Source organism: Rutilus rutilus (assembly GCF_951802725.1).
Source record: "Rutilus rutilus genome assembly, chromosome: 8".
Classification (NCBI taxonomy): Eukaryota; Metazoa; Chordata; class Actinopteri; order Cypriniformes; family Leuciscidae; genus Rutilus; species Rutilus rutilus.
In genome coordinates this window covers 40,372,103-40,398,137 of record NC_140222.1, presented here as the reverse complement: position 1 = coordinate 40,398,137, position 26,035 = coordinate 40,372,103, and the positions used below count along the sequence as shown (strand labels likewise).

Here is a 26,035-nt window from a genome sequence, read left to right as displayed (position 1 = left end):
AATTATCTTTAAAAATGTTTTATACTGTGGCAGAAACAAGCTAGTTCTAACCCTGAACCTAACCTTAACCCATGTAGTTACCTTTTATTCCCAAGTACAATTCTAAGGTAAGTGCAATGTACTGTAAAATAAAATGCAATCAATATTTTTGTATTCCCGTCCTGTGTTTTGTAATCCAAACCATAAAGAACGGGGCAGGAGGCACCGCTGACTTCCTCATACCTTCATTCCAGGTTCATTATGGAGGTATTTTGGCACCATGCTGCCCACTGGCCTTGCCTGTCAGCCTCGGAGAGGAGCTGTCGGCTGAAGCCGCCGTCCAGGGACTCATCTCCATTCTGCAACAGCCCGTTTGCCGTACTTGCTTCCCTTTGACACGTTCATTATGCCACTGCAGAGGCAGCCAACAGACATCTAGGCTAAATATATGGTAATGGCACGATCCCTCAGGACCACTGGAAGGCATTTGCCATGCTATAACACTAAGGAGGTACTTCACAGCGTGGCGGATGTTGAAATGCCCCCAAACTCTCATTTCCTCCAACCCCTTTTACCTTGAGATAAGATGTTTGTGAAAGGACGTCAGGGATGATGTCAAAGCTAAAATTATGGTTTCTGGTCGATAAAGGCACACAGTGAACAGGGAACACACAAATGCACACATATATGGGTGTTTCTTCAATTATTAAAGATGTAATATGTCCATATTTTTCATTTGAAAGTGTGATAAGTTTAAAACTATATGATATACAAATATAGCCCATGTAAAAGGCATTGAAACAATAGCTAAACTAAGATATTAAAAAAGAAAAGTAGCAAAAATAATAGTTAATGTGAATTCAAAACATTGAATTCTGTTAGTGTTTCACTGTAAACTAATTTTTTAAGTACAATCAACTTGGATGTTTAAGTCATTTCAACTGAAATTGCATTAAACTGACTTAAAACATAGTTTAATCTTGTATAACAATTAAAAAAAAAGTTGAAAATTGAAAAAAAAAATTTTTTTACAGTGAATATAATATGACATAATACAATATAATATTTTAAAAAACGATTTAAAAAGACAAGTAATAAAAATCAAACATGCCCGTATAATTAAAGAAACCTTCAAAATTGTGTATTCATCCTTGCATCACTCAGAAGGACCTTTAACTCTAGCGTATATAAATGTAAAGGTTTTGGTTATAACTTTTATTTCATCACAGTTCTGCTATGAATTAGGCATTGAGATGTATATGTCAGGATACAATTACTCCTGCTTTAGTCATCAGCCAAACATACAATATCATCACACTATGCAAACATACAAATAACCTCTAATGGCTATTAAATATGACATTTCTGCTTCGTATCACGGGACAGCTGTTTGTTCGCAGCTACTGGACTGATGTGGTCCACATTTCCAGCGTTCCAGTGGCTTTCGATCGCTTTGTAATGTTTCAAATATACCGTCTGGGGGCGGCTAGTGAGGTTTAGATTCCTTTTCATTTCTTGAAAAGAAACCCCCAAGCTGTGAGGGCAAGAACCCTGCTAACTTCCCAGTGCTGTCACATATTAGCATTGGCAGATACCGCTGAAGACATGGGAACAAATCGCTAGCTCAGTTTCAGCTGTCATGCTGCATGCTAATTAGCAGGATATGTTGTGGTTTACCTGCTCAAACAAAGAAAACATCTCTAATGGCGCCAGCTACACCGCAACGTAATAGGACTGTTTATGTTCTTTTTTCTTTTTTTTTTACATTTCTTGCTATATGTGACACATTAGCCTGAGGCAGCAGCGCAGGTCTCTTTCGACTACCGCTTCTCACGTTAGCTCATTAATCCCAGAGTCACTCGTTAATGTTTACCTGCCCACTCATTATCTCAGTCAGGTCAGAGCCGCGACAACAAAGAAAGGTTAGGCAGTTACCGACAGGAATGTGGCTGGGTAGGGCCTTTGTGACTGTTGAATACACACACAAAAACAATGACTAAAGCATGGTTTGGAACTGTCCTGAGTGAAAGGGACACTATCATTCATTCTATATTTGAGAACACTCTTCCTGGAAATTTCTGCCCCACTCTGGCACTTTGGAAATATGTCAATAACAGAAAGTAGGGCGCAGAAATATGCAAATGTGCATGCATATTAATGCACAAGATGAATTTACCCCCATAAAGCATGTTCCTGGATCAATATTTTACAGCTCAAACCAGAGGGAACTGATCGGTTGATGGGGATGTTGTTCAGGGACCAATAAAGTTCGCTGATTCAGGTATGTCTTACCTAGGTAAAATCATATTAACCTACCTAGAATGTGCCTCTGCCTACTTTTATCTACAAAAAAATATACCTATACATACACTTCACTGCAGTTTCCAGCTGAAATGAACACTGGTGGCAGCCAACACCAACAAATAGTAATACTTTTCAGAAATGTCGCCACAGCCACATTGGGTTGTAATTGGAGGCTATTCTGTAGCTTGTTATTTCTGTTTACTCCTTGTGCCCTCCCAGTTGGCTACAGCAAAAAAATGGTGGTTACTATTCGCCCCATGCTTATCTGTCAGATCTTTTCAGCCACGTCCTTAATTGCTGCTCAGTTAATTAATCTCACACTTGGCTGCAGTAATAACTTGACTCGTTAGACCTCTCTAAATGGTTTTCGGCTCTTTAACGCATAGACGCAGACTGGCGGAGTGTATGGAAGACGGTCATCGGAGTATTCTCCACCTCTGGGATTGTTGATTAAAAAAGAAAAAAACTGCCTGATTAGGACACGTGGCCGTCTAGGTCATTGGCGATCACACAATCATGCACTTAAGTGTTTCACTTACAGCAAATTGACTCGCAGATTGTGACAGAAGGTATTAGCGATGGAAGTTCATTTCTGGGCAATTATGCTGGAGAAGGTTGATAGAAGGGTTGACATCCAATTCTAGGGTGCCCCATATGGCCAGGGGTTTAGATGTCTCTGAACAATTAAATAAAGGCCTTGATACATTGGAAGGAGACTGTGAATGTTTCTGTAATTGTGCATGCAAGGAAAGGGGGCTAGTCACTTGAAAGTCTTCAGATATAAATCAGTACACAGTGCAGCTGGACTGAGAAGGCTACAGTTCCGGGGCCATTTATGCCACAACAATCCATCTCTACAGTCCTTGCTGTCCGACCTGGGTCAGTTGCAATACTTCCAGCCCGCTTCAGATTATTAACCTAGACTTTATGGGTGTCACTTGCAGCTCTTGACCCCTAAACGAAAGGAATGGTGCAATTTCTTACATAACATACAGTGCCAGCCATACTCCATATTCTATATAGATAGACTTTATAGATAAAACACTTGTATGAAGAAGAAAAAAAGACCAAATGCATTATTTAAAAATTCTCTTTTTACGTGATTGCTCAAGCTCATGTTGTTTCAGAGTTGTCATTTTTGGGAGATCTACCCCTTTTACCCACAGGGAAGGCGTTTAAATATCATAATATTAGCATACACAGTAAGTAAATCAGGTGGAAGAGAGGAAGGCCAAAGCTAAGGTATGTCTCCAGAGGCTGATTATGGCACAGATGCGCTGATGAAGGGCCAGGGGAGGCTCCGTCTGCCTGCCCGCCTATAACTGTACTGTCAGGGGCTGACTAATGTATTATTCACCCTTCATTGATGTGTAACTAAAACCAACGGCTGGGGAGCCTGGGCCACCAATACCCCCCACAGACGGTAAACCCCCGACAGGCTACTGAGCTCCATTGATTTATGGGTCTCAGTAGAGGGCCTGGTGAGAAGGCTGAGGGTGGGGGGGGGGGGGGGGGGGGGGTCGACATGAGATGGGTCTCATTTTTTAAATATGCTTTCACTATGTGGTTATGCAATATCTAAAACAATTTTAGATTGAATTTCCTGTTAAAATAACCTTATTTTATCCATACTTCCCATTCATATTGTAAATAAAATAAAACATGTAAAGTCAGAATGTGGGTATATCTACGGACACCACTAAAATGACACCGCTATTATGTGAAGACAGTGGCGCTGATGGAAGAACTAAAGGAAATGGCCACATGAGATAACATAGTTGAATCAACAAGAACTGTGTACGTGGGATGGGAAATGCAGGGCTGCTGCTGGGCATCTGTTTGAAGTGCAGGTGACATGGAAGGTTATAGCAATCTAGAGTCAATCATTGACTGATAAATCAACCACAGTGGCTTTAACAGCGTCTACACTGAATCAATAAAGTCCTTCAATAAGATTGTGTCTTGTATAAACACTGCTTTGTTTTGTGGTACTGAAAAAAGTATCTGGGAAACCAAAGGCACAGATAGAAAATGTGGCAAAAAGACCAACTTCTGAGAAAATACTTTTATACGAAAACACCCTTCAATTTAGGAAGTACTGTACAGGTGCTAAGAGATGCAATTGTCGGGTATAGAGATAATAAGAAGTCTGGGAATTGTCTGCTGTTGCTCTCTTTCACACACTTGAACACACACACATAGATCCACTAAATCCAACACACACAGACATGCCGTCACAAAGACTTGGTGGCCTCAACACTAATTACAGCCCTGCTAACCACACCTTGACTGCTTGGAACCAACACGTGAACTTTTGTGTTTCAGGTACGTTACATCTCTTGGTGGTCTCGAAGCAGGGTGAGTTCAACTTGGGAGCGCTCATCAAAAGAACCACAGGGTGTGTACTGAACCTCAGCATAGATTACTCATAGGAACAAGTCAGCTGTACAGGAGTTCCATCACTGGAGGACTGACCATATGAACTGGTTTCAACCCTGTATTTACATCTTTCCTCAGAAGAGGGATGCATGAATGGACATGTTTCCCTGAGTCTAAACTTCATAACCTGAGGGCAGGCGAGTACGGATGCAAAAGAATGGCATAAATAAAAGAGAGATAAGAAAACAGATTGCTCATTCTTTATTGATAGACATGTATAGAGTGTCCTAATGGCTAAAGATCTGCTAGCATTGGGATTTGGTTTTCAGAAATACAGTTGCTAGCTCTGTGATTGTCCATCTGTGCAGGGTGGTGTCCTGACTTTGGGGTGTTGGGAAAAGCACCCGTATCCCTGTGACCCTACAAATTTGAAGTGGTTTGATGGATCGATGGAAGTTTTTAGCTGCTGCGCTGACAGTTAGAAAACATGCTACAACACATTAATTCATGGCTTATTTCCTGTCCTATCTGTTTTGAATCAATAAAAGTGGCAACAAATGCATGCGCTAAAATACGAATCTCTAGATATTACCCTCTTGATACGCTTTAGTCATAAGTGCCTTTGTGTTTATGACACCGCACTGTAGTGTCTTGATTAATTAACCAGGCACAAAGCTGCGTCCAATGTTGAACTCTATAGATTACCCTTAAGTGCTCGCCTACTTAGCTAGCTTCTTCACACCAAGCTGTCTCAAAATGAAGGGAAGATTTATGAATAAGTAAGAACAGTGACAAAGCGCCTGCTTAATTAACCAAGAAAGAGAAATCTAGTCCCCAGACATTTCGATCGCCACATATTTTGATGGCAAGGCAGCATCAACAACCATCTCCTCTTGGCCTGCCATATTGACCGACGGCTGGCTAAATTGAATTGCTAATCATCGCCATCCTTTTAGGTCATTTCCCAGAGGACACGGCAGGGCAAAAGTGGCAATGAAGCTGTTTCACTGTGGTGCGTCTCACACCCATGATACAAATATGGCTCCTCAGTTCACCATCCCCATCTGGCCATGGGATATTTTAATTTGTTTCTAGTGCCAGCTCCATTTCACGTCAATATGCTTGCTTTCACACCCCATGAGGGTTTGTGTCACATCAGCATGCCGATTCTTAGTTAGAGACCTCTTTTTGACTCTCCTCCATGCAGTGTATGGAATCTGACAAAATAGAGTTGTAGGAACACACACACACAGTCACACATCTTATCAATGACTGGATACAACAAAGGTTTTGTGGGTAAATAGGCCCTGTCCCTAAGCTTCTGGTCCTGTTCTGGGATTCTGATATCACTGAAAGGGTGAGATAACAGATAGGGAAAATAATGGCACAATTAGAATTATCTCCCTGATAAGACACGGCCGCATAAGGTGCCCAGGGAGAACAGGAAAAGGGGGGCTGTAAAAAGATGGTGGGAAAGTGTAGCAAAGAAGTGACAGGGAAGCAGGGAAAGGGATGGTAAACAGAGTAGAGAAAGAGGTGCATTGTCTTTACCCTCTCTGTCGGGATAAAGCCCACCTGTTGGGGGAGAGGCCTCTGAACTTCCCACACTTGTTCTCTGGGTTTTCACCAGGTTGTCATCCCTTTTATGGTCGACATGCATCTAGATGCAGTTTCAGCCTTATAAATGAGTATACCAAAAAAAAAAAACAGTGACAGTTTCAAGCCACCAACTGTTGCGACATAAGAGATAACATCTGTCTGTTACACTGGAAAGCACATTTTTCCTGCCTCGGGAGTTTCTTTATTCTGTATGCAGGCTGTAACCTTCTTTTCTACTTTCCCACTGTCAGGTGAACCTGATTTCATGTGCAGACTCAAGGCCGTCATTGATTGACGCTCGCTGGCTTTTCAGATTCATTAAAAACCCTTGCATACCCCTTGCCCATCAAGAGTTTCTTAGACTAGCTCTGAAAAAAAAAAAAAAGAGTGATAGGTAGAAAGATGGACAGAGAGACAGCGAGTGAAAAGGCAGAAACAATGATCTCCTCTCAGGCATAGCTAGGCAGAGCAAGTCAATTTTAAGATGCAGAGATAGATCCATGGCAGCTGTCCAAGACAGAAGATGAAAACTCTCTGCTCGCGCTGTCCCGAGCTCTGCCTCAATTCCCACTGCATTCATAACCCCATCTGACCAGATCCAGTGTATTTCCATTGTCTCTCCTCTCAGCACCTTTTCAGATGAACTGCTCAACCAATACTGTACCAAGTGCCTTTTAGATACCGGACAATTCTCTCAGTCTTTCTCTGTCCCTTTGTTCGCCTATATCCTCATCTCTCCCGTTCAGGTTGAGGGCACTTTAATAACAGATAAGCCACTCATCGTAGATCGCAAGTGACTTGAGGGTGCACGGTATGCCTTATATTAAGGGGTGTTCAGTCCTGCTCCTGGAGATCTATCTTTCTGCAGAGTTTAGAGCTGTAACACACCTGTCTGTGTTTTTTTTTTAATCAACCCCAAAACTTGATTATCTAGTTCAGGAGCTGGGTGTATGGTTAAGGGTTCAATCTAAGTTCTGCAGAAAGATCTCCAGGAGCACGATTGCCTATCTTACATCTAATGTCTCTAATCTTCTCTAGACTTGAGCCAAGGCTGGAAAAGGGCAGTTCTGAAGTCGATGAAGAAACATGTCACTTCATCTACAGGGTTGCTCTTGAGACTCGACTAGCGCCCTTTCTCCATGGCAGTTCTGGCCTATGTCAGCTACACAGGAGGTTGATGGGAAGATGACTGGACAGATACTATCTGCAAACTCATCGGTTCCTCTACCCTGCCATTCATCTATAAGTCAAAAAAAGCTGGTAATGAGAGGCGCTAGGAGTCTTGGCACATTTCGAAAGGGCAGTTGCCAGGAAGGCTAAGTGAGAAGGAAATGTGATCGATCAAGCCTGACAACGAGCCATAAATGAATCAGTCACAGAGATTCATTGAGAATCCCTGATTGGATGTGGATGGCGACCCTGTCGAAACTAGATGTGGTGTTATAGCAACAGTTAAAGCAGGAGAGGGTATGAGAACGGATGTTGGGTATGATTACAGAAGCAAATTATCTAATGAATTACATGCAACACTGTATCATTTTTTTTATGTTTATACTCAAACGTGCATGGTAATCGAACAAAAATTTTCTGAGATGTCTTAAAGGAATTTACTTGAAAGTTGATTTTCAAAATACTACAGACAGACTTGCAACGCCTTCAGGGACTTTTACGACACGTAACCAACTGTTTTTCACAAGTACCTGCATTTGCACCTTGCCAAAGGGCCACTGCTATAACCTCGGACACCAAATGGAGAGGTGACAGATCGCGTAAAAGAATTCCTGCCTAACACCAGTGCATTTTGTGTTGTCGGCTAAAACAAATTACCCTTACACAAGCATACCACGGTAAAAATAGTTTCCACTCTGAAATAGTTACTGCACTTAAAACTTGGTGTATTACATTAGCTTTTTGCAATATTCAATGGATAGATTTTACAATTTTGCAAATACACATTTATTTACTGTTATTAATATTAGCTTTATTTCTTGTATTAGCTAGCTGATAAATATTAGATTAAATGCTAAATAGTTTTTAACAAAATATATACAATTTGATCAAATTTGTTTTTTTTTTACATACATTACATAAAATCTATAAATAACAACATTAAGAATCTTCAGCTTTTCCTCAAGTATCCCCAAATGCACAAATCAAACCAGTCAGAACTCATTTTTGTACACATACGCATCAACAAAATGAATGGCTAAGAGAGTCTACAGATGTGTAATTGAACAGCGTGGCTCAAAAGTGCAAATTCGAGTCTAGATTTAACAGAAAGGGTAAAAGGGCCAGTGTGCTTTTGGGCCCTTGCCTGGGGCTCCCGATGTTTGATGTGGAGATTATGAGCATGTTTCAACCGTCTAGAGGCCTGGTTTGATTGGTAGCGTGGAGTTTAGAAGCCGTCGTTAGACTAACATCCCCCCACCCTGTCCGCACATGCCCATGTTGCTAATCAAAGCAGACATTTGCACCTAGCGTTAGCATTAGCCATTTCCTGCAGGGCTTCTAACATCGCACATTCCCTCCAATTGAACCGTGGATGAAAACTAGCACAAATATTTATCTGACGGTTACAGTTGTTTTCACTGTGTTGCTCAGTTCAGTATCATTTAATATAATTCAATCAGTATCTTTTTTTGGTTTGAAGCTAATATTAGGTTCTGGATTGTGTTTTCTCCCCCCTCTTGTTCTCTAATTCCGATGAATTCATATCAAAGAAATCTGCTTCATCAGCAGAGCGAGCCAGACTGGTTTAATGCTCATAAACATTATCCATCAAAGGATCAAGAGTCTGAAAGCTTTCCCTAACTCCTTCTAGCCAAACAGCTTCGCTATAAAGTAATGTCTATGGTATTCTTGTAAAAATGTGTTAGTCATTTCTCAGGAGCGTAGCAGGACTCCATGTGTGTGTCAGATCGCATGTCATCTCACTTCCATAGTCTGAGCTCACGTAGCCTATTTCTGCGTGCTACTTCTATTTATGTGCATTTTGACACACCACATGCATATTGAAAGACGGAGTTGCCTCATATCTGGCAAATTATTATTTCGCTGCTTTATTACTCACGCAGCTAACAGGTCACAGTAATGTCGGTCTTAGATCTTATAGAGGTAAAAAAAAAAACTATATTTTTATCCGATCAAATTGGCTCTGACTGTAAATTCACTGAACCAATTAAGGCATGCAGCAAAGTCAAAATCCCTGTGGTTGGGTCGGAGAGGGAAAACCATTTAGATGGGAAGAAAAATGTATTGTGCTTGTCATCATGTGACTTTGTTTGGGTACTCTGCGCTGCCGTCCCCCCTTTTCAAAGGGCGTTTTGGTAGGAGATATATTCCCTGCCAGCGCCACCCATCTTGCTCCTGACCAGCCGAAGACAGAAACCAAGCTCCGATGTCTCTCTTTCTCTCAATCCCTCTTTCTTTCTGCTCTCGATTCCTCTCTCTCATTCCGCTTCAGTAGCTGCAGACAGCACCGGGGGGATTTTGGCAGTGTTCAGGCCCAGACACATTCTCTCCTCACACTGTCGTGAGTGTCAAAGACCTATTTTTCTGTAAAGGCCTTTGCATCAGCTGCCAGGATTGCCCTTTTGAGTGGACACTCCAAAAAAAGAGCGAATTCTACATTCCAGTCAGCGTCCAGTCCACTTCTTCATCAATTAACAGAGCACTCGGTTAAATATTGGCCTTCAGCGCAAGTTATTGCTCCACGCTGCATGCATGGGGCTTAGAGAATGCTGGCGAATTTTACAGCCGGGAGCATTCCTGAATCCAAAAGGTTATCGGTACTAATGTTTATGGGTTAGTTATGTGAGCTTTCGCGGACCACCAGAGTACACACGCTTATACGATAACCCTGCCTGGTTTTCATAGCATCTTTAAGCCTGAGTCTGAGACCCTTTTGAGCTCCTTACGAGAGTCTGAAACAAAGCCAACGGACATCTGTTCACCCTATAGCTACTCTGTTTAACATATGACCTTTCAATGGCTCACACACAGGACTTGGATATTAATACAATTCATTATTTGAATTAAAAGCAAAATAAATATAAGGCACATACAGGCCCCACCAGTGAGGGGAACACCATTTTAATCACACACACACACACGAAAAAAAGAAAAAAATCTAATATATTTGATATTTACATATTTCAGTTCAATTTTATTTCAGTTTATAGATATAATAAATATAATAATATAAATAAATAGCATACATTACATAACTTTGCAAAGACAACTGTATCTTTACACATAGCAGCAAATACATGTTGTTTGTCTTCCGCCTGAACCTTCATTCCTTTTTATTATTTTTATTTTATTTTATTATTTTTATTGTAGGCTAATAATAATAATTATCTTATCTTAAATAATCATCTTAAATAAATTGCTGTCCTTTTGGCGCCCATCATAAAAAACAAAAACACAATGGCCTATTTTTTTTTTTATTGTACGTTATTAGTGCTTATATTTGGTTTCTCTAATTGGGTGAGTTGACTCATGCTGGGTGTAGGTGTGAAGAACAAATCAATGCTTTGACCTCGTTTTAAACCTTTTGACCGTAGATTTTACAGATCGATGAAGTCGCATCGATTACAGAGGTCGGGTGTTTCGCTCAACAGCTGTCATAATAATAATAATTATTAGTAGTAGTAGGCCTAGTAGTATTATAAATAATAATCTCGTCTTTCTGTTTTTAATATTTACGATTAATTAAAATATCAACAGCATTAAGAAAATAATAATAGCGATGTAGCCAAAATTTCGTATAGCCTACGCCTAATTTTTTTTTTTTAAACAACATCCAGAATTTTAGGCTAAAATGAATGTTTCAATGGAAATCAGGCTATAATTCATGAGATGTGACATTAGGTCATTATTGATTGTTTGCATTAGCAGGTTTTAAACGGACTTAAGACTGTGTGAAAAATGATTCTTAAAAGTGCAAACATTCCATAAAGCCTATCAAATCATGCAAAACAGTTTAAATAAAATGCACTGGCCTATACATAATAGCTCACATGAATGAATACATTTTCAAATAGCCTATAAATAAATGTTTGCTCGCATTGCGCGTCCAGGCCTTTCCTAAAACTCACATTACGGCTCTTCTGCAGTGAATGGCCCTGTAATTATTCTCTAGTTTCTCATGGTAATGCTGTTTACCCCCAAAATGAGCCTGTTATTTCGTCAATAAGGGCTACATTTCCTTCAGCTGCGTTTATGAATAAGCATACCACTTCAATACGACAAGGACGCTCCGAACAAACATGAATCAAGTCAGTATTTTGGTACGTTGATTTATGGGGTCAAATGGTCTTACTTTACTCGCGCTATCCTGCGAAGGTCTGCGTTACCACATTTCGATGAGATGTGCCTTTAAAATGACTGTAGTTACCTCAGAGTAATTATATAGGACAAAATGTGTTTATCACGTGTATGTGCTAAATAATAAGTGCAGTGGGGTAGTGGGAATTAAAACCAGGCCTTAGACTAATTGGAGTAGAAGAGAGAGAGAGAGAGAGAGATAGAAAGAGAGAGAGAGATTTGCTACTAACGCGTGTGATTTCACATTCAAACAGAGAGAGGAGCGTATCTAATGGTTTATATAGGCAACATCAGAGTCGAAATTAGAAATGCATTACAATGCATGTTGGACAGTTTTGATCCTTTTTTTAGGTTCAATGGACTCTCTCATGAAATCTCCAGGGACCAAGAATATGATTGTTTTCAGCGAGAAACACTGCAGTATGTAATTCAAATTCACTTCAAAAAATCATTCAGTATGAACGGACACATGAAACGGATCGAGTAAACAATGTAACCTACTGAATAACTTTCAAGTTATTCGTAAAAATCTTTCATTATATCATTATGCATATTTTTCATTAAACATTAAGATACTTGCGTAGCCTACAATTAATTGTGTGCTTGATTTTTATTAAACAAGGAGACAAACTGGCAGAAAATTTAGTAACCGAGGCCCGTGTGCCTTTCACATAAACATGTATTATTATATATTATTATGATACATTCTTAAAAATAAAGCTGCATTATTGACATTGATGGTCTATTAAGAACCTTAAACATCCATGAAACCTTTTCACAAAAGGTTCTTTATAGTGAAAAAAAGATTCTTTAGATTATTAAAAAGTTCTTCCCACTAAGAAAAAAAAAGAAAAAAAGAAGTGTTTACTGAAAGGTTATTTAGGGGAACAAAATTGGTTCTTCTATAGCATCAAACCGTTTGGAACCTTTATTCTTTAAGACTGTTATCGGACAAGGACATATAACAATTAGCGAAGTTCTTTATTTTATTTTTTTTAAGGTTAAAATAGACAAAAAGATAGATAAATAAATGTAACTCAGGCTAACCTTTCCGCACCCGACATCGACCACTTCACTCATTAAAACATTCAAATAAAAGTAAAGTAGGTAATATAACCTCTCATTTAGTGAATAATAGCATTGATAGTGTGAAGAAAGTCGTAATCCAACATTGAGCAGTATTGTGAAAGGCAGGCTTTTTCATCTTTAAAACAAATTAGGCTTTTCGGGGCTTTTCGTAAGGCAACAGCATATAAAATAAATCGCCCGTTAATAGCAGGCCTATAATACGACTTTTATGGCATTATAAGTGCTGTTTTAAAGAATATAACTGGCGTATTCACAAATACAAGTCAAGGTACAATAAGCAAGTGTTCGCAATGTCATGCTTGTCGCCGATTATGGTTAAAATAACAATAAATACATACATAAATGAAACGACATTGTTGTTCTCCCTGAAAATATGAACGCGCGCGCACTCATTTTCATCTTTATTGGTGTCAAAAGGTCCCCTGGTCCATAATGGGGGTCCAGACTTCGAAGAATTAATTGAATCAAAAGCCAACTAAACTACCGATCTGGGTCATTATGAAGTAAATGAATACAATTGTGATTAAAAATAACACACACACAGAGAGAGAGAGAGAGAGAGAGAGAGAGAGAGAGAGAGACACACACACACACACACACACACACACACAAAAAGGCCATAACTGATTCACAATATGCCTGACATGTGTGCAACCTAGCCTATATACAAATAGTAACAAATCAAATGTTAATCTTGGTCAATTTATAGGTTCAATAATCGCTCACACTTCCTTAAATGTGTCCAGGATTAAAATGCTCAAAATTCCCCATGAGTCTTTTGAGGGAACCTGGGTTTGTGTCGGACTGACAGAGAGACTGTTGAAGTGGGACTCCCTGTAGAGACATTTCCTTTACGAAAGACACAAACTATTGTGTTGGTGAAAGAAAATAGTCAACGATTAGGAGGGAGAAGTTGCGCGGTGTAATTGCATGTGTATTGGTGACATTCAATGGCCAGATCGATTCCCCGGTGCTTTTTAAAGAAATATCGGGACCAGACGCGTGTTTCTGCATGACTTCAAACGCATAAAACTAAAACCTTAAAACCTCGATGGTGTTATTATTATTACAAGCGCAACTTCTATAGACGCACATCGATCGGCGACGCGCGCGCGCCCCTTATAAGCATTGCGAGTGATTTATATTTAATAGGCTATCTTACCTTCAACAGCCGAGGACAGAGGCAGCAACAAGCCGCATAAAAACAGCAAATAATCCATTGTCATAAACCAGACACTTCGGACATGAAAGTGGAGGAGATTGTAAAATCCTTCAGACCCTCAGTTCAGCTTCAGAGACCCTCTTCTCCAACTTCAGCTGTCTTCTTCTCAGCTCTGTTTCCATAAACCGCAATAATTTCAGCAGTGTTTATGTAATCCAATGTGCGAAATATCTAAATTAGCGCCGAAAGAGCTTTAAAACTCATCCACCGGGTGCTCTTTTCATCAGTGGAGAACATGTGTGTCCGTTTATAGATGTTGCACAGTGAAATCCCTACACGGAGAGCAGTTGTTTAAATGTCCATTCGTCCTCAAATAACATTCTGCTGTAGTCCGAGAATAAAGCGCGTCCCGTAGAATCACCTTATAGCGGCTTCACGCGTAAAATCCCTGAGCGCGTTACCTCTCGTGAGCGCGGACCGTTGCTGCTCCTCTGCCTTTCCATGTGCACTGGAATGAAGATCGGCTTCTCTGAAATCAGGGAAAGAGTGAAGGAGGGAGAGCGAGGAAGGCGGTGGGGGGAGGAGTTACGCTCAGAATCAGCTGTCAGTCATTCCCGTGGCTCCGCCCCCTTGAGGATCCGGCGCAGTTGGCAGGGTGAGAGCGCCGCTCTGCGGGTCCGAAAGCTTGCATGTCTTCAAAAGCTCTCGTGGAAACGAACAAACCTAATACTCTTCTTTTGGTAACATTTTGTGTTACAATGTGTGTAACATTCACAGGCCTGTTATTTTAACACTTATTCATTATCAGCATTTTTTTTTATGATAGTAAAAATGTGTAATTGCGCGATTTATTTCAACAAAACTACACTGTAAGTACTGTATAACTATTTTAATTTGTATTGCTTACATGCATAAATATATTGAAAAATGAACACTGGTATATTTTATTAGTAGTAGTAGCAGCATATTTGCTTCAGTTGCTGAATTATACGGATGCTACTTTTGAAGCATAAAGCCGGAGGGAATTGTTAAAGGTTTGGCGTGGACTGGGGAAACGCTTCGGATGTGCCACGTTGACCTGCATGTTCATATTTTGCCATGTTATGATGTATGATATTACACTAAACATACGGTTAGCATTTTGTTCTCACATGCTGTACTTTTGTAGACTTGCTTATCAGAAGGGTTATATTGTTCTCATCATCTCGCGCTTGCTCTATTTTACACACACTCTTTTCTCCTTCGCTCCCTCTCTGTCTCTTTGAAATATAGTAATTATATCCAAATTAAAATGGTTCTGCCTTGAAAGTATTGATTGCGCAATTGTGCTTTGTAAAAAAAAAAAAAGTTTAAGAGTAAAATGCTGTTGTAATTATTATTATTATTGAGTGTTTATTTTGCTTTGCTACTTTGGGTTTAAGTTAGGCATTACATAATCTAAATTATAAATGAACATTGCATAGGTTCATTTATATTTAAAATGACCATAAATACCATTCACCCATCCCTTGATTTATTTCATTTAAATGTTGTTTATTTTTGAATATTTTTTTTATTTTTAAGAAATGGAAAGTGACTTTAATAACTTCAGCTTATCTTAGTTTGATAACCTTAACTTCTTCATAAATGTATACATGTTTTGCACCGCTTGCATGCTGCGTGAACACATCAAAACACTTTTTTCAAAAAAGGTGTTCAACATTGATTTTATATTCATGGTCTGATCCTTTTTTTTTTTTTTTCACGGGAGAGCATTGCCATGCGGTCTGCTAGTAAAGAAGGCATACTTCAACATCTGTGTATTTGTGATACAATCTGAAACAATGCACTTTTGACAGTTCATTTCAAATGATAAAAAGCATTTATGACTTAAGTCTCACAGCTGTTTTTAAATGAGTGTGGTAAGAGGTTTGATTAGTTTTAACTTTCTAGGCTTCCGTTATCATGTTTAGCTGAATGTTTTTGGACACTTCTGTCAATTCATTAAAACATATAGTGTGTATGGCTGAAATAGAAAATCATCTAGAAATGTGTAGCTGGGCTAAATATAAAAGGACCCAGGATAGAGCCTTGATTCACTCCAAATGTTTAATTTAGCTTTATCTGAGCACCGATTGCCAATAAAAGCAAACATTTCTATCATATTTCAGATTGAATTTAGATAGTTTAACTTTGCTTGAGAGGTCAAGTGCTTCAGGAGTTTGGTGCAAAGTTGTGTTTGGCATCATCTTTATCCAAAATCTTGTTGTCTTCAATGTTATATTGACGTCATAAATTACTGAAATAGAGCTGCATGATTTTTATTTTGCTTATTAAAACCAAATTATTTACAAAATACTTTATTATTATAAATATAACGTTGCAGAAACCAATACAGTATTTATTTTTTATCTAAAGTGTAATTTTAACAAACACACACACACACACACAAAAAAAAAAAAAAACTATTTTTTTCAACAAAAGTGGCGTTTCAGCTAATATCAATGCACTCTGAGAGAGTATCAATTGCAGTTCCAACATTTATTTCATATATTTGTTATTTATGGGGCTGATTTTGCTGTATAAAGACACAAGTGAGATTTGATTTATTATTTAGGCAGTCATGTGTTTGAATGAAATCTTATGTGCGATCTGAAAGAGGGCTGGGTCATGAGAACAGGGATTAGTTGCACACTAAGGAAGTCTTCTCATAAGAATGTTTGTTAAACTAAAAAAGTATGTGCGTGAAGCCATAAATACGGGGCCAAACTAAAACCCAGACCAAAACTCTGGGGTCTATTTTGCATGAATGGAAAATTCAAGTTAATAGACTGATTGGCTCACTGCCTTTAGGTTCTATGTTGTTTAGCAAACGTTTTATTACTTGGTTATTTGTCATTATATGTGAACTGTTTTAAAAGGTTAAATGTTATTTGAATTCTAGTTTTCATTGAGAACTTTTTTGTTCTGTTTTATTGTCCCTATGAATGGTAATAACCGTTCTGCGTATTTTATGATACTTGAAAAGTCTGTATTTGGTCAAACGGCAAGATTTCTTTAAACATTACTTTTTCTTGCGTGTCCACGGAGTGCCTTGAAAAAAACAGACTACGCACCTGGCATTTATTACAACCGCAATAAGTAAAGTGGCAGACATTTTATTGCCATGTGGACATATGGAAATTTCTCAAACTTACACCCGATCCCCTTCCACTACTGGACTGCATGCCCGGCACTAACTTTGATGCTGAACTAACAAACACTAGGGCCGAAGCAATATGGACATATTGTTTTGCTCTGGGCATATGCAGTGAGGGAACATAAATCTGACTGGGAGACAGTCCACCACCAGGATGATGCTACTGGTGTCAGTGCCCGGTTTGTAAAAAAGTAACTCATTGTCTAAGGACTTTGCCCTGTAAAGCAATTACTTTGGATGCTAGAATACATTCGCAAATCTAGTAGTAGTTCTAAACGCTCCAAATCTAAAGTTCTAGTGGTGTGTGTAAGTTTCTGCATGTAGAAACGTCATTTACGTCATGGTCCGGGCACTCAAGTTGGAGGGGAACTGCTAATTGATGTCCCGGCACCTACAGAAACCCTCCCCCTCTCTTTATCACTGCCTTCAGTTATAGTGTCTTCCCATTGCTCTGCACTTCAAACACTCTTATCTGCACACCGTACTGATCTCTATTTTGATCTCTTCATCACACACACACACACGTCTACTTAGCTATCTACAGTAAATGGGAACGTTCCATGGATGTAATTTCCTGTAGCTTAAACAGTAGAGCGTTGGCGCTTGCAACGCCAAGGTCATGGGTTCGATTCCCACGGAAAGCAAGAACTGATAAGAATGTAAACGTGTGCCTTGAAGTCGCTTTGGATAAAAGCGTCTGCCAAATGAAAATGTAATGGTTTTTATACTGTCCAAATTGTATATTCTCTCCCCTTACTGTAACACTAAACCTACCCATCAAACAAAACTTTCTACATTTTTACATTATTACTTTATTGTTATACCAGATTTACAAATGAGGACCAGATTGTGTCAGGTTATGGTCACTTCTAGGTACAAATATGTCCTCAAAATATAGTTAAACAGGTATACACACACACACACGCACACCTGACATGTATAGACTCTTGTGCATAAGTGCATAAGTGTGAAATGCTTGCTGACATGTTTCACCCATTTTAAGTATAGGGCTTTGCAAATCCATTGTCTCACGGAACAAAACGTAATTGCTAAGCCACAGAGAGAGGCGATGCCAACGGACAACAATGATACATTTCTCAGAACTGAACGCTGGCATTCAGTTTTCTGATTGGTGCCAAAGGTCTTACAAAAAAAAGTCGTGTCTGACTCATAATATAATATCCATAGTACAATGACAAATAGCCACTCAGACCCCAGCAAAACTGTACGAAGAATCGAAACCAAATGTAAGTACTAAGTGACGTTCCCTCGATCTCATTCTGCCTCTCCTGTTTGACCTTTGGCCTCTCCTACACATACCGTATTACCACTGCGATACCAGTACAGTGGCAGCGGCTATTAAGAGTCGATCACAATAGGTCAATGTCAACACACCCTCTAAAGCCTGAGAGGAAGCGGGACGTTAGGGGGCAAGGGGGAATTCACTTTCATTTCCAAATGCATTGCGGATACGATCACCCGGTTATTATGGGATTGAGGTGATCCAGAGGTCAGGGAAGTTGATAAGTTTTTCATCCAGAAAAGTCCATTACACATACGGGTATTAAAAACCCATCTGTCATCGAGCCCCTCGTGATTGTGCAGATCTCATTTAATTCGTTTTATGTTTTTGCGGCCCCGTGGCAGAGAGCGATTCTCGCACCTCTGCGAAAAGCTCTCTTTAGTATTTACTGTAATGCACCCGGCCGCAAGCACGCCTGGTTTGAATTAAGGCCATGCTACTTCTAACATGCTCCCCCATGGTCGTGCAGCGTGTGATCAAACCACCCATGTTTCTCGGCTCAAGAACTCGTGGGTAATGGGAACCAGAGTCATCGGGGATGTTTGGGCAGAGCCGGGACGCTCAAACGCCCTCCGTCTGACTGATGTTCCCCGGGATCTTCTAAGCAGGGGGCTGTTGACTGATGCGTGCGTTCAGGAAGGAGAAACCCCGACATGACAAAACATCCACACACTTCATCATTGTTCTTTGTCTCCACGTGTCGGATTGTTTTGGGGGAACTCGTTAATCTTATCGCAACTCGCCTCATAGCGAACACCTGGAGATATTGAGCAACGTTTATGAACGCAACCCAAATGCAGATAAAGTTCACCGCGACTGCAGGAAACTTCGCCGTTTACTGGCAGAACTCCAGTTTAATAAATATGCAACAGTAAGAGAGAGAGAGAGAGATTGAGTCATTGAACTCTTAATAAACCAATGATGCTTTGTTGTTGTTCTTCACCAGTTAGGTGTTTAAGGTGAACAACAGGGTTATCCAGCATGACGGTATTAGTATTCATAGATGTTCATTTTTCTGTAACAGTGAATGTTGATCCTCTCTGACTAAATTAACCAGTCATTTACTATATATATATATATATATATATATATATATATATATATAGCTGCGAGCAGCGATGAAGGGCCAAAGCCGGCGGCACCAATGCATTGAATTTTAGCGCTTGCAATTTTTAGGGGGTTCCCACAATAATATGTGAGCAGAATGTATGTAAAAGTTTGTAGTTTTGAGAAAAAAAAAAAAAACGTTTATGCATGATTTGTGAAAAACAAAAAAATGAGGCCATAAACCCCATATGGATTATTTGTTCACAAGACTTTTGAAAATTGTATCATGTAGCCTAGAATATTCGCTTCAAAACTATGTGAAAATCATCCTGCCCACTCAGAAATGCAGGCCTATAACTATAAATCATTAGAAAGGAACACTTCAGTACACTACACTAGAGAGAAATATATGGATTTTCATATGTTACTTCAAATGTTTTCAGACGTTATGAGATTGGAGTAAAAACATCTAGGCTATCCGAATGTTTGCCACGTTTTGCTTTTCAAACTCACAGCACTTGCAGAGACCATTTACTGAAGAGATCGAGCGTCTCCTCACTGTGATGCATTATTGTTACCACGTTATAAACATTGTTCCACAGTCTCACAGTGTTTTTGTGTGACCGAACAAAGTAAGCATTTAGAGCATCACAGCGGCGTCATAATTTAGCTGTTGAATATTAATCATATGAAGATATCAGAGGACACTTTCATTCACACAGTTATAGCAGGCGATCTGTTCCTGCTCCATAAAACCATTAGAGAAACTCTGAAATCAGGCTGAGAGGAGAAACAATCGAGACATTTGAGAAGAAATGAGAGTTACAGGAGAGAGCAGAGCCAAACACTCGCAGGATCTCATGACAACATCAACGAATTTACATCGTACTAGATCTGAAGCAACCGAAGCAATAAAAACACATTTAAAACTCACCATCCGGAAGCCACAAACACAACCAGAGCAAAAGAAACATCTTCAACGGTTTCAGTCCACAAATACGAAAAGACAAACTCTTCAAAACTGGTTCAGTAATAAAATGACAGATGCGCTGGTGTAAAGCTGCCCCGTGGTAAAGTGAAGTGAAACTCTACAATCAGTTCATCTGCCTATTTATTCAGTGGTAATGCATGTGTCTAGCTGACTAATTCACACTCTAAAAATGTCACTTTGTGGTCCAGTGTGCCCTAACTTCCTGTACGTCAATGGTGTGACTTTCCACAGAAATATGTTCAAATGTCTTCAAATTTGTTTGATGTTGTCATGAGATCCTGCGAGTGTTTGGCTCTGCTCTCTCCTGTCACTCTCATTTCTTCTCAAATGTCTCGATTGTTTCTCCTCTCAGCCTGATTTCAGAGTTTCTCTAATGGTTTTATGGAGCATGGAACAGATCGCCTGCTATAACTGTGTGAATGAAAGTGTCCTCTGATATCTTCATATGATTAATATTCAACAGCTAAATTATGACGCCGCTGTGATGCTCTAAATGCTTACTTTGTTCAGAGTCACACGAAAACACTGTGAGACTGTGGAACAATGTTTATAACGTGGTAACAATAATGCATCACAGTGAGGAGACGCTCGATCTCTTCAGTAAATGGTCTCTGCAAGTGCTGTGAGTTTGAAAAGCAAAACGTGGCAAATATTCGGATAGCCTAGATGTTTTTACTCCAATCTCATAACGTCTGAAAACATTTGAAGTAACAGATGAAAATCCATATATTTCTCTCTAGTGTAGTGTACTGAAGTGTTCCTTTCTAATGATTTATAGTTATAGGCCTGCATTTCTGAGTGGGCAGTTTTCAAAAGTCTTGTGAACAAATAGTCCGTATGGGGTTTATGGCCTCTTTTTTTTTGTTTTTCACAAATCATGCATAAATGTTATTTTTCTCAAAACTACACACTTTTACATACATTCTGCTCACATATTATTGTGGGAACCCCCTAAAAATTGCAAGTGCTAAAATTCAATGCATTGGTGCCGCCGGCTTTGGCCCTTCATCGCTGCTCACAGCTATATATATATATAAATATGAAGCGATGAAGGGCCAAAGCCGGCGACAGCGCCACCCCGAACTGTTTATGCAATGCATTTTTATTAGTGCAATTCAACATGATTTTTGTCATTATTTACTTCCATATTTATTTAAATGGCAGATAAATGCACATTGCTATTTTTTTTTTTTTGTTACAATGTACTTTTATTGTATATACTTTTATGTATATATTTTTGTTATTGTAGCTATACCATGCCATGGAAAACTAAATAAAAATGATTAAATAACGATTAAAGACACAATTTTCATAAAATGCCACCGTCTTAAGTTTTAGGTTTGGGAAATGTGACGAAACAAGTTTTACGTGACAAGAATACAGCACCAGAAATCACACAGAACTATATAATGTCAACTAAGCTACAGTACATGTGATGGCATTGAGCATATCTCAATATTGTCATGCATTCAATAAAATCAACCTATTATTTCAATAAATACAATATTATATGAACTTCAAATGCTCAATAAACATTAATACTTCTCTAAAGTTGATCATACATAAAATGCTTACATTTTGGATGCTGTCAGTATGCTTATAATGTACGTTTCAGTGTCCATTCAAACATACATAAAATGTATTTGTGCTAGAACCACACTTTATATACGAATATCTGGGATTGCTAAATAGATTACGTGGGATAATAAACTTTAAAAGAGCACCAAACCAGCCCATTATTATCAACCTATAATTTTAGACACTTGAAAATGCCTGAAGTCTTGAACGTATATCTTGTGAGTTACACACATATGTTAATAGCAGTCTTTTGGCTCCCATAGTCAGGGATTAGCATGGAAACTATGGTTCATATCAATTGTAGAATGTGTGGCCTGTAAATCTCACTGGAGCGTGTTGTGACACAGAACTCCAACCCAAGAAAGGGTGAGATTCCTGCGAGAGAAGGTAATCCACACGTACCCCCACCCATGTACACACACACACTATACACACACCAGTCCCGTCGCTGCCAAGACGGCAATCAGAGAACCGGTCCTGTTCTGTGCATCTTACAGGTGGTGGAAATGAGACTGACAGATAGCGATCCATCAAACGCAAAAAGATTAACTGCTCGCAGCTGATAGAAAACTATGAAATAATAAATCTGATATGAAACTGCCCTTAAGCAACGTTTGTCAGTGCACAAGCCCTGAATTGTTGCGGAAAACAACTTCAATTAAAGTTTCATGTCACTACAGTTTGTTTCACCTCTAAAGTTGCGGTCACATTTTAGGCCAAATGCAGCCATTTCAGCTGGAAACCACTCACCTGAATGGAAGCTTAGTTGACTTTGATACAAAAGTAATTGGGACTTTTTATCTCTCAAACAGTTTACATCTTGCAATTCTGACTTTTTTTCTCAGAATTTCGCATGTGCATGCGGTCAGGTCAGGTGTCTAAAATTTTGGGGGGAAATAACAAAATTGCAAGATGTAAACTCAGAATTTTAAGAAAAAAAGTCCGAATTGCAAAATGTGAACTCAGAAAAAAACTTAATTTGTGAAAAGTCCGAAATCTGAGAAAAAAAAGTAAACTGCGAGATGTAAAGTCAGGATTTGGAGGAAAAAAGTCGGAATAAAAAAATGCGATTCTGAGAAAAGAAAGTCAATTGCGAAATGTAAACTCAGAATTCTGAGAAAAAAAGTCAAAATTGCAAAATGTAACCTCAGAATTCTGAGGAAAAAAGTCAGAATCTTGCAATATAAGTTCAGAATTCTGAGGAAAAAAAGTCAAAATTGCAAAATGTAAACTCAGAATTCTGAGGAAAAAAGTCAGAATCGCAAAATATAAGTTCAGAATTCTGAGGAAAAAAGTCAGAATCGCAAAATATAAGTTCAGAATTCTGAGGAAAAAAAGTCAAAATTGCGAAATGTAAACTCAGAATTCTGAGAAAAAAGTCACAATTTTGAAATGTAAACTCAGAATTCTGAGGAAAAAAGTCAGAATCGCGAAATATAAGTTCAGAATTCCAGGATAAAGTCACAATTTTGAAATGTAAACTCAGAATTCTGAGGAAAAAAGTCAGAATCGCGAAATATAAGTTCAGAATTCCAGGAAAAAGACACAATTGTGAAATGCGGATTCATGTGAAATGCGAGTTCAAGCGGATTCACTGTGTTGACCAACAGAAAGCAGCTCAGTGTGAAGTGAGCTGTGCTTCACACATCACTACACTATTAATGATGGACAATGGAGCTTTTCTGCCCACAAAATTTCATTAAGAACGCTGAGGTCAAGTGGCGGAAAATGGGAACATTACCCTTGGCTGTGTGTGGTCATTGACAGACTGTAGGGAAAGACATCAGGCTCACTTTGGGCCATCATGGGCTTTCATTCTTCAGCCATCTCCGCTGCGGTACCTTAGGGAAGGTGTAGCGTTCACAAACCACAGAGCAAGGGTGTCTGGAGTTTCTCTTGGCTCCTATGATGAAATATAAACACGCAGGACGCCTGGCGTCACCAAGCGAGCACCTGGTATTTCAAAGTGGACCCTGGCTGTGACAGTCAACAGGCGGGCTGGACTGCTCTCTCGCTCTCTCTCTCTCTCTCTCTCTCTCTCTCTCTCTCTCTCTGGTGTTTTAAAGCTCACCTGGTACCTTGTTTAGTCTAAATTCTGAGTAAAGTACACGACTAGGTTCCCACAGACTGAGGACAGACACTGTCCCACCTCAAACAGGACAGGCTTCTAATCAGAAGTGTCATCATCATTAATATCAAAAGTTCCTCCCAGAAGTATGAATACAATGTAAAACAAAATAAAAAAATCTATAATAATAATAATAATAATGATAATAAAGAATAAACAGACAAACAAAAAATTTGATCAAAATATTTAAAATGGTAATGTTTTTATTTCAATAATAACAATAATTATTATATGACATATATTTATATTAAATAAATGTATTTTTGAAATAAATGTATTATTGAATATTATTATTATAAAATATGAAATATTTATATACAATATATTTTGTTATTGTATGTAAATATTTTTTTTTGTATTTTACTGTTATTACTGTTATTTATTACTGTTTGTATTATAAAATAAAATAAAATAAAATTAAATTAAATTAAATTAAATTAAATTAAATTAAATTAAATTAAATTAAATTAAATTAAATTAAATTAAATTAAATTAAACTGCAACCTTGCAGAGGATATATATATATATATATATATTGATTTAAATTAAATTAAATTATTATATATAAGTTAAATACAATTTAATTTAATAAATGCATGATTATCACTGGTAAATAAATGTTGCAGAAATCAAATTATTTCATCTATAAAATAAAATAAAATAAAATAAAATAAAATAAAATAAAATAAAATAAAATAAAATAAAATAAAATAAAATAAAATAAAATAAAATAAAATAAAATAAAATAAAATAAAATAAAATAAAATAAAATAAATTTGCACCTTACCGAGGATAAGCGGTTTGGAGAATGGATGGTTGGATGGAAAATAAATTAAAATTGGTAGACAAACCCATCAATCAATCAAATAAACAAACAAAACAAACAAACAAAAACTTATTTTGGTGCATTATATCCCAGCTTGTATAGTTATCTCAAAACTGACGTGTTTTCTGCCAAAGACATGCATGCAGCAACTCCAGAAAGCCAATTAAACATTGGAGCCTACAATATTTTATTGTTAGATGGAAAGAGGAAACAGACGCCCTCAAATAAAATGTCATTTTTGTCAGAATGTACTTCATCCTCCCTGAAGATTGGGCGTATTTATTGACTGAATTAAGCTGGTTCATTTCTGGCCCGGTTCACTGGTATGATGTCACATGACGGATTGAATGGTTCAGTGTTTGGATTTCCTCACTGTTGACATGCAGTAAATACTGGGTTTCTTTCAGCGCCACTCTGACACTTTCCACGCCCACCCACAGCTAAACAAGCCGAGTCTCCGCTGGGACATTATACAACCCCTGGTGTCTTTCGAAAGTTTTTCATAAGAAAGGTCTAAGTGCAGCCAAGTTATCAGTTATGAGTTCAAATCTACTTGAATACTGCCATTGTGTTCTGTGATACACCTATTCAGCCACGACCACCATCTTTAAAAATACCTACTTTAGATTATATTTAACATCATTGTGCACAGTACAAATACAGAGTGCAAATTGTATATAACCTTTGTATTTGCAAATTAAAAACCAGTCAACACTAGGCAAATGTATACGGGCCTCATGTTGTACACGCCTCTGTCTCAGTTGGAACTATAATTTATGTTTGTAATGTTTGATTTTTAACAGTCGCTGTCAGGATATGAAACAAAGTGTAGTTTGTACGCAAAAAACATGACAGAAGGACAGAAGACAGTTGCATTTCAACAATGGAAATGTTCAGAAATACATTTTGTGGACAAAAACGCATTTCATAACAACCACTTTAGAGGGCAAAATACATATCTTATTTGAAGACTGAGAATTTTGTCCACTAAATATGTATTCTGCATCCACAAAATGAAAAGTTCATTCACCCTTAAGTGCAATAAATGCAAGGAACTTTTGTGTTTAGAATGTTTTGCTGACTTTACATTATCATTGCAGAAATGAAACTGCCTTTTTGTCTATCTGTGTACGAAACAGTGTTA

At 38.4% G+C, this 26,035-nt stretch overlaps 1 protein-coding gene across 8 annotated transcripts in view; it reads right to left on the bottom strand.

The window, feature by feature from the left end:
- ephb3b (eph receptor B3b) overlaps nucleotides 1-14,371 on the bottom strand; it is a 46,099-nt gene extending 31,728 nt beyond the window's left edge. For 5 of the 8 annotated variants that reach the window (XM_084415748.1, XM_084415746.1, XM_084415751.1 and 2 more), the window contains exon 1: nucleotides 13,841-14,144. In XM_084415748.1, coding sequence (XP_084271874.1) covers nucleotides 13,841-13,904 — 64 coding nt within the window. In that variant the 5' untranslated portion in view covers nucleotides 13,905-14,144. Of the gene's footprint in view, nucleotides 1-13,840 lie in introns of all 8 variants that reach the window. The other 3 variants (XM_084415747.1, XM_084415750.1, XM_084415752.1) reach the window with 1 other exon arrangement.
- Nucleotides 14,372-26,035: the final 11,664 nt, after the last annotated feature.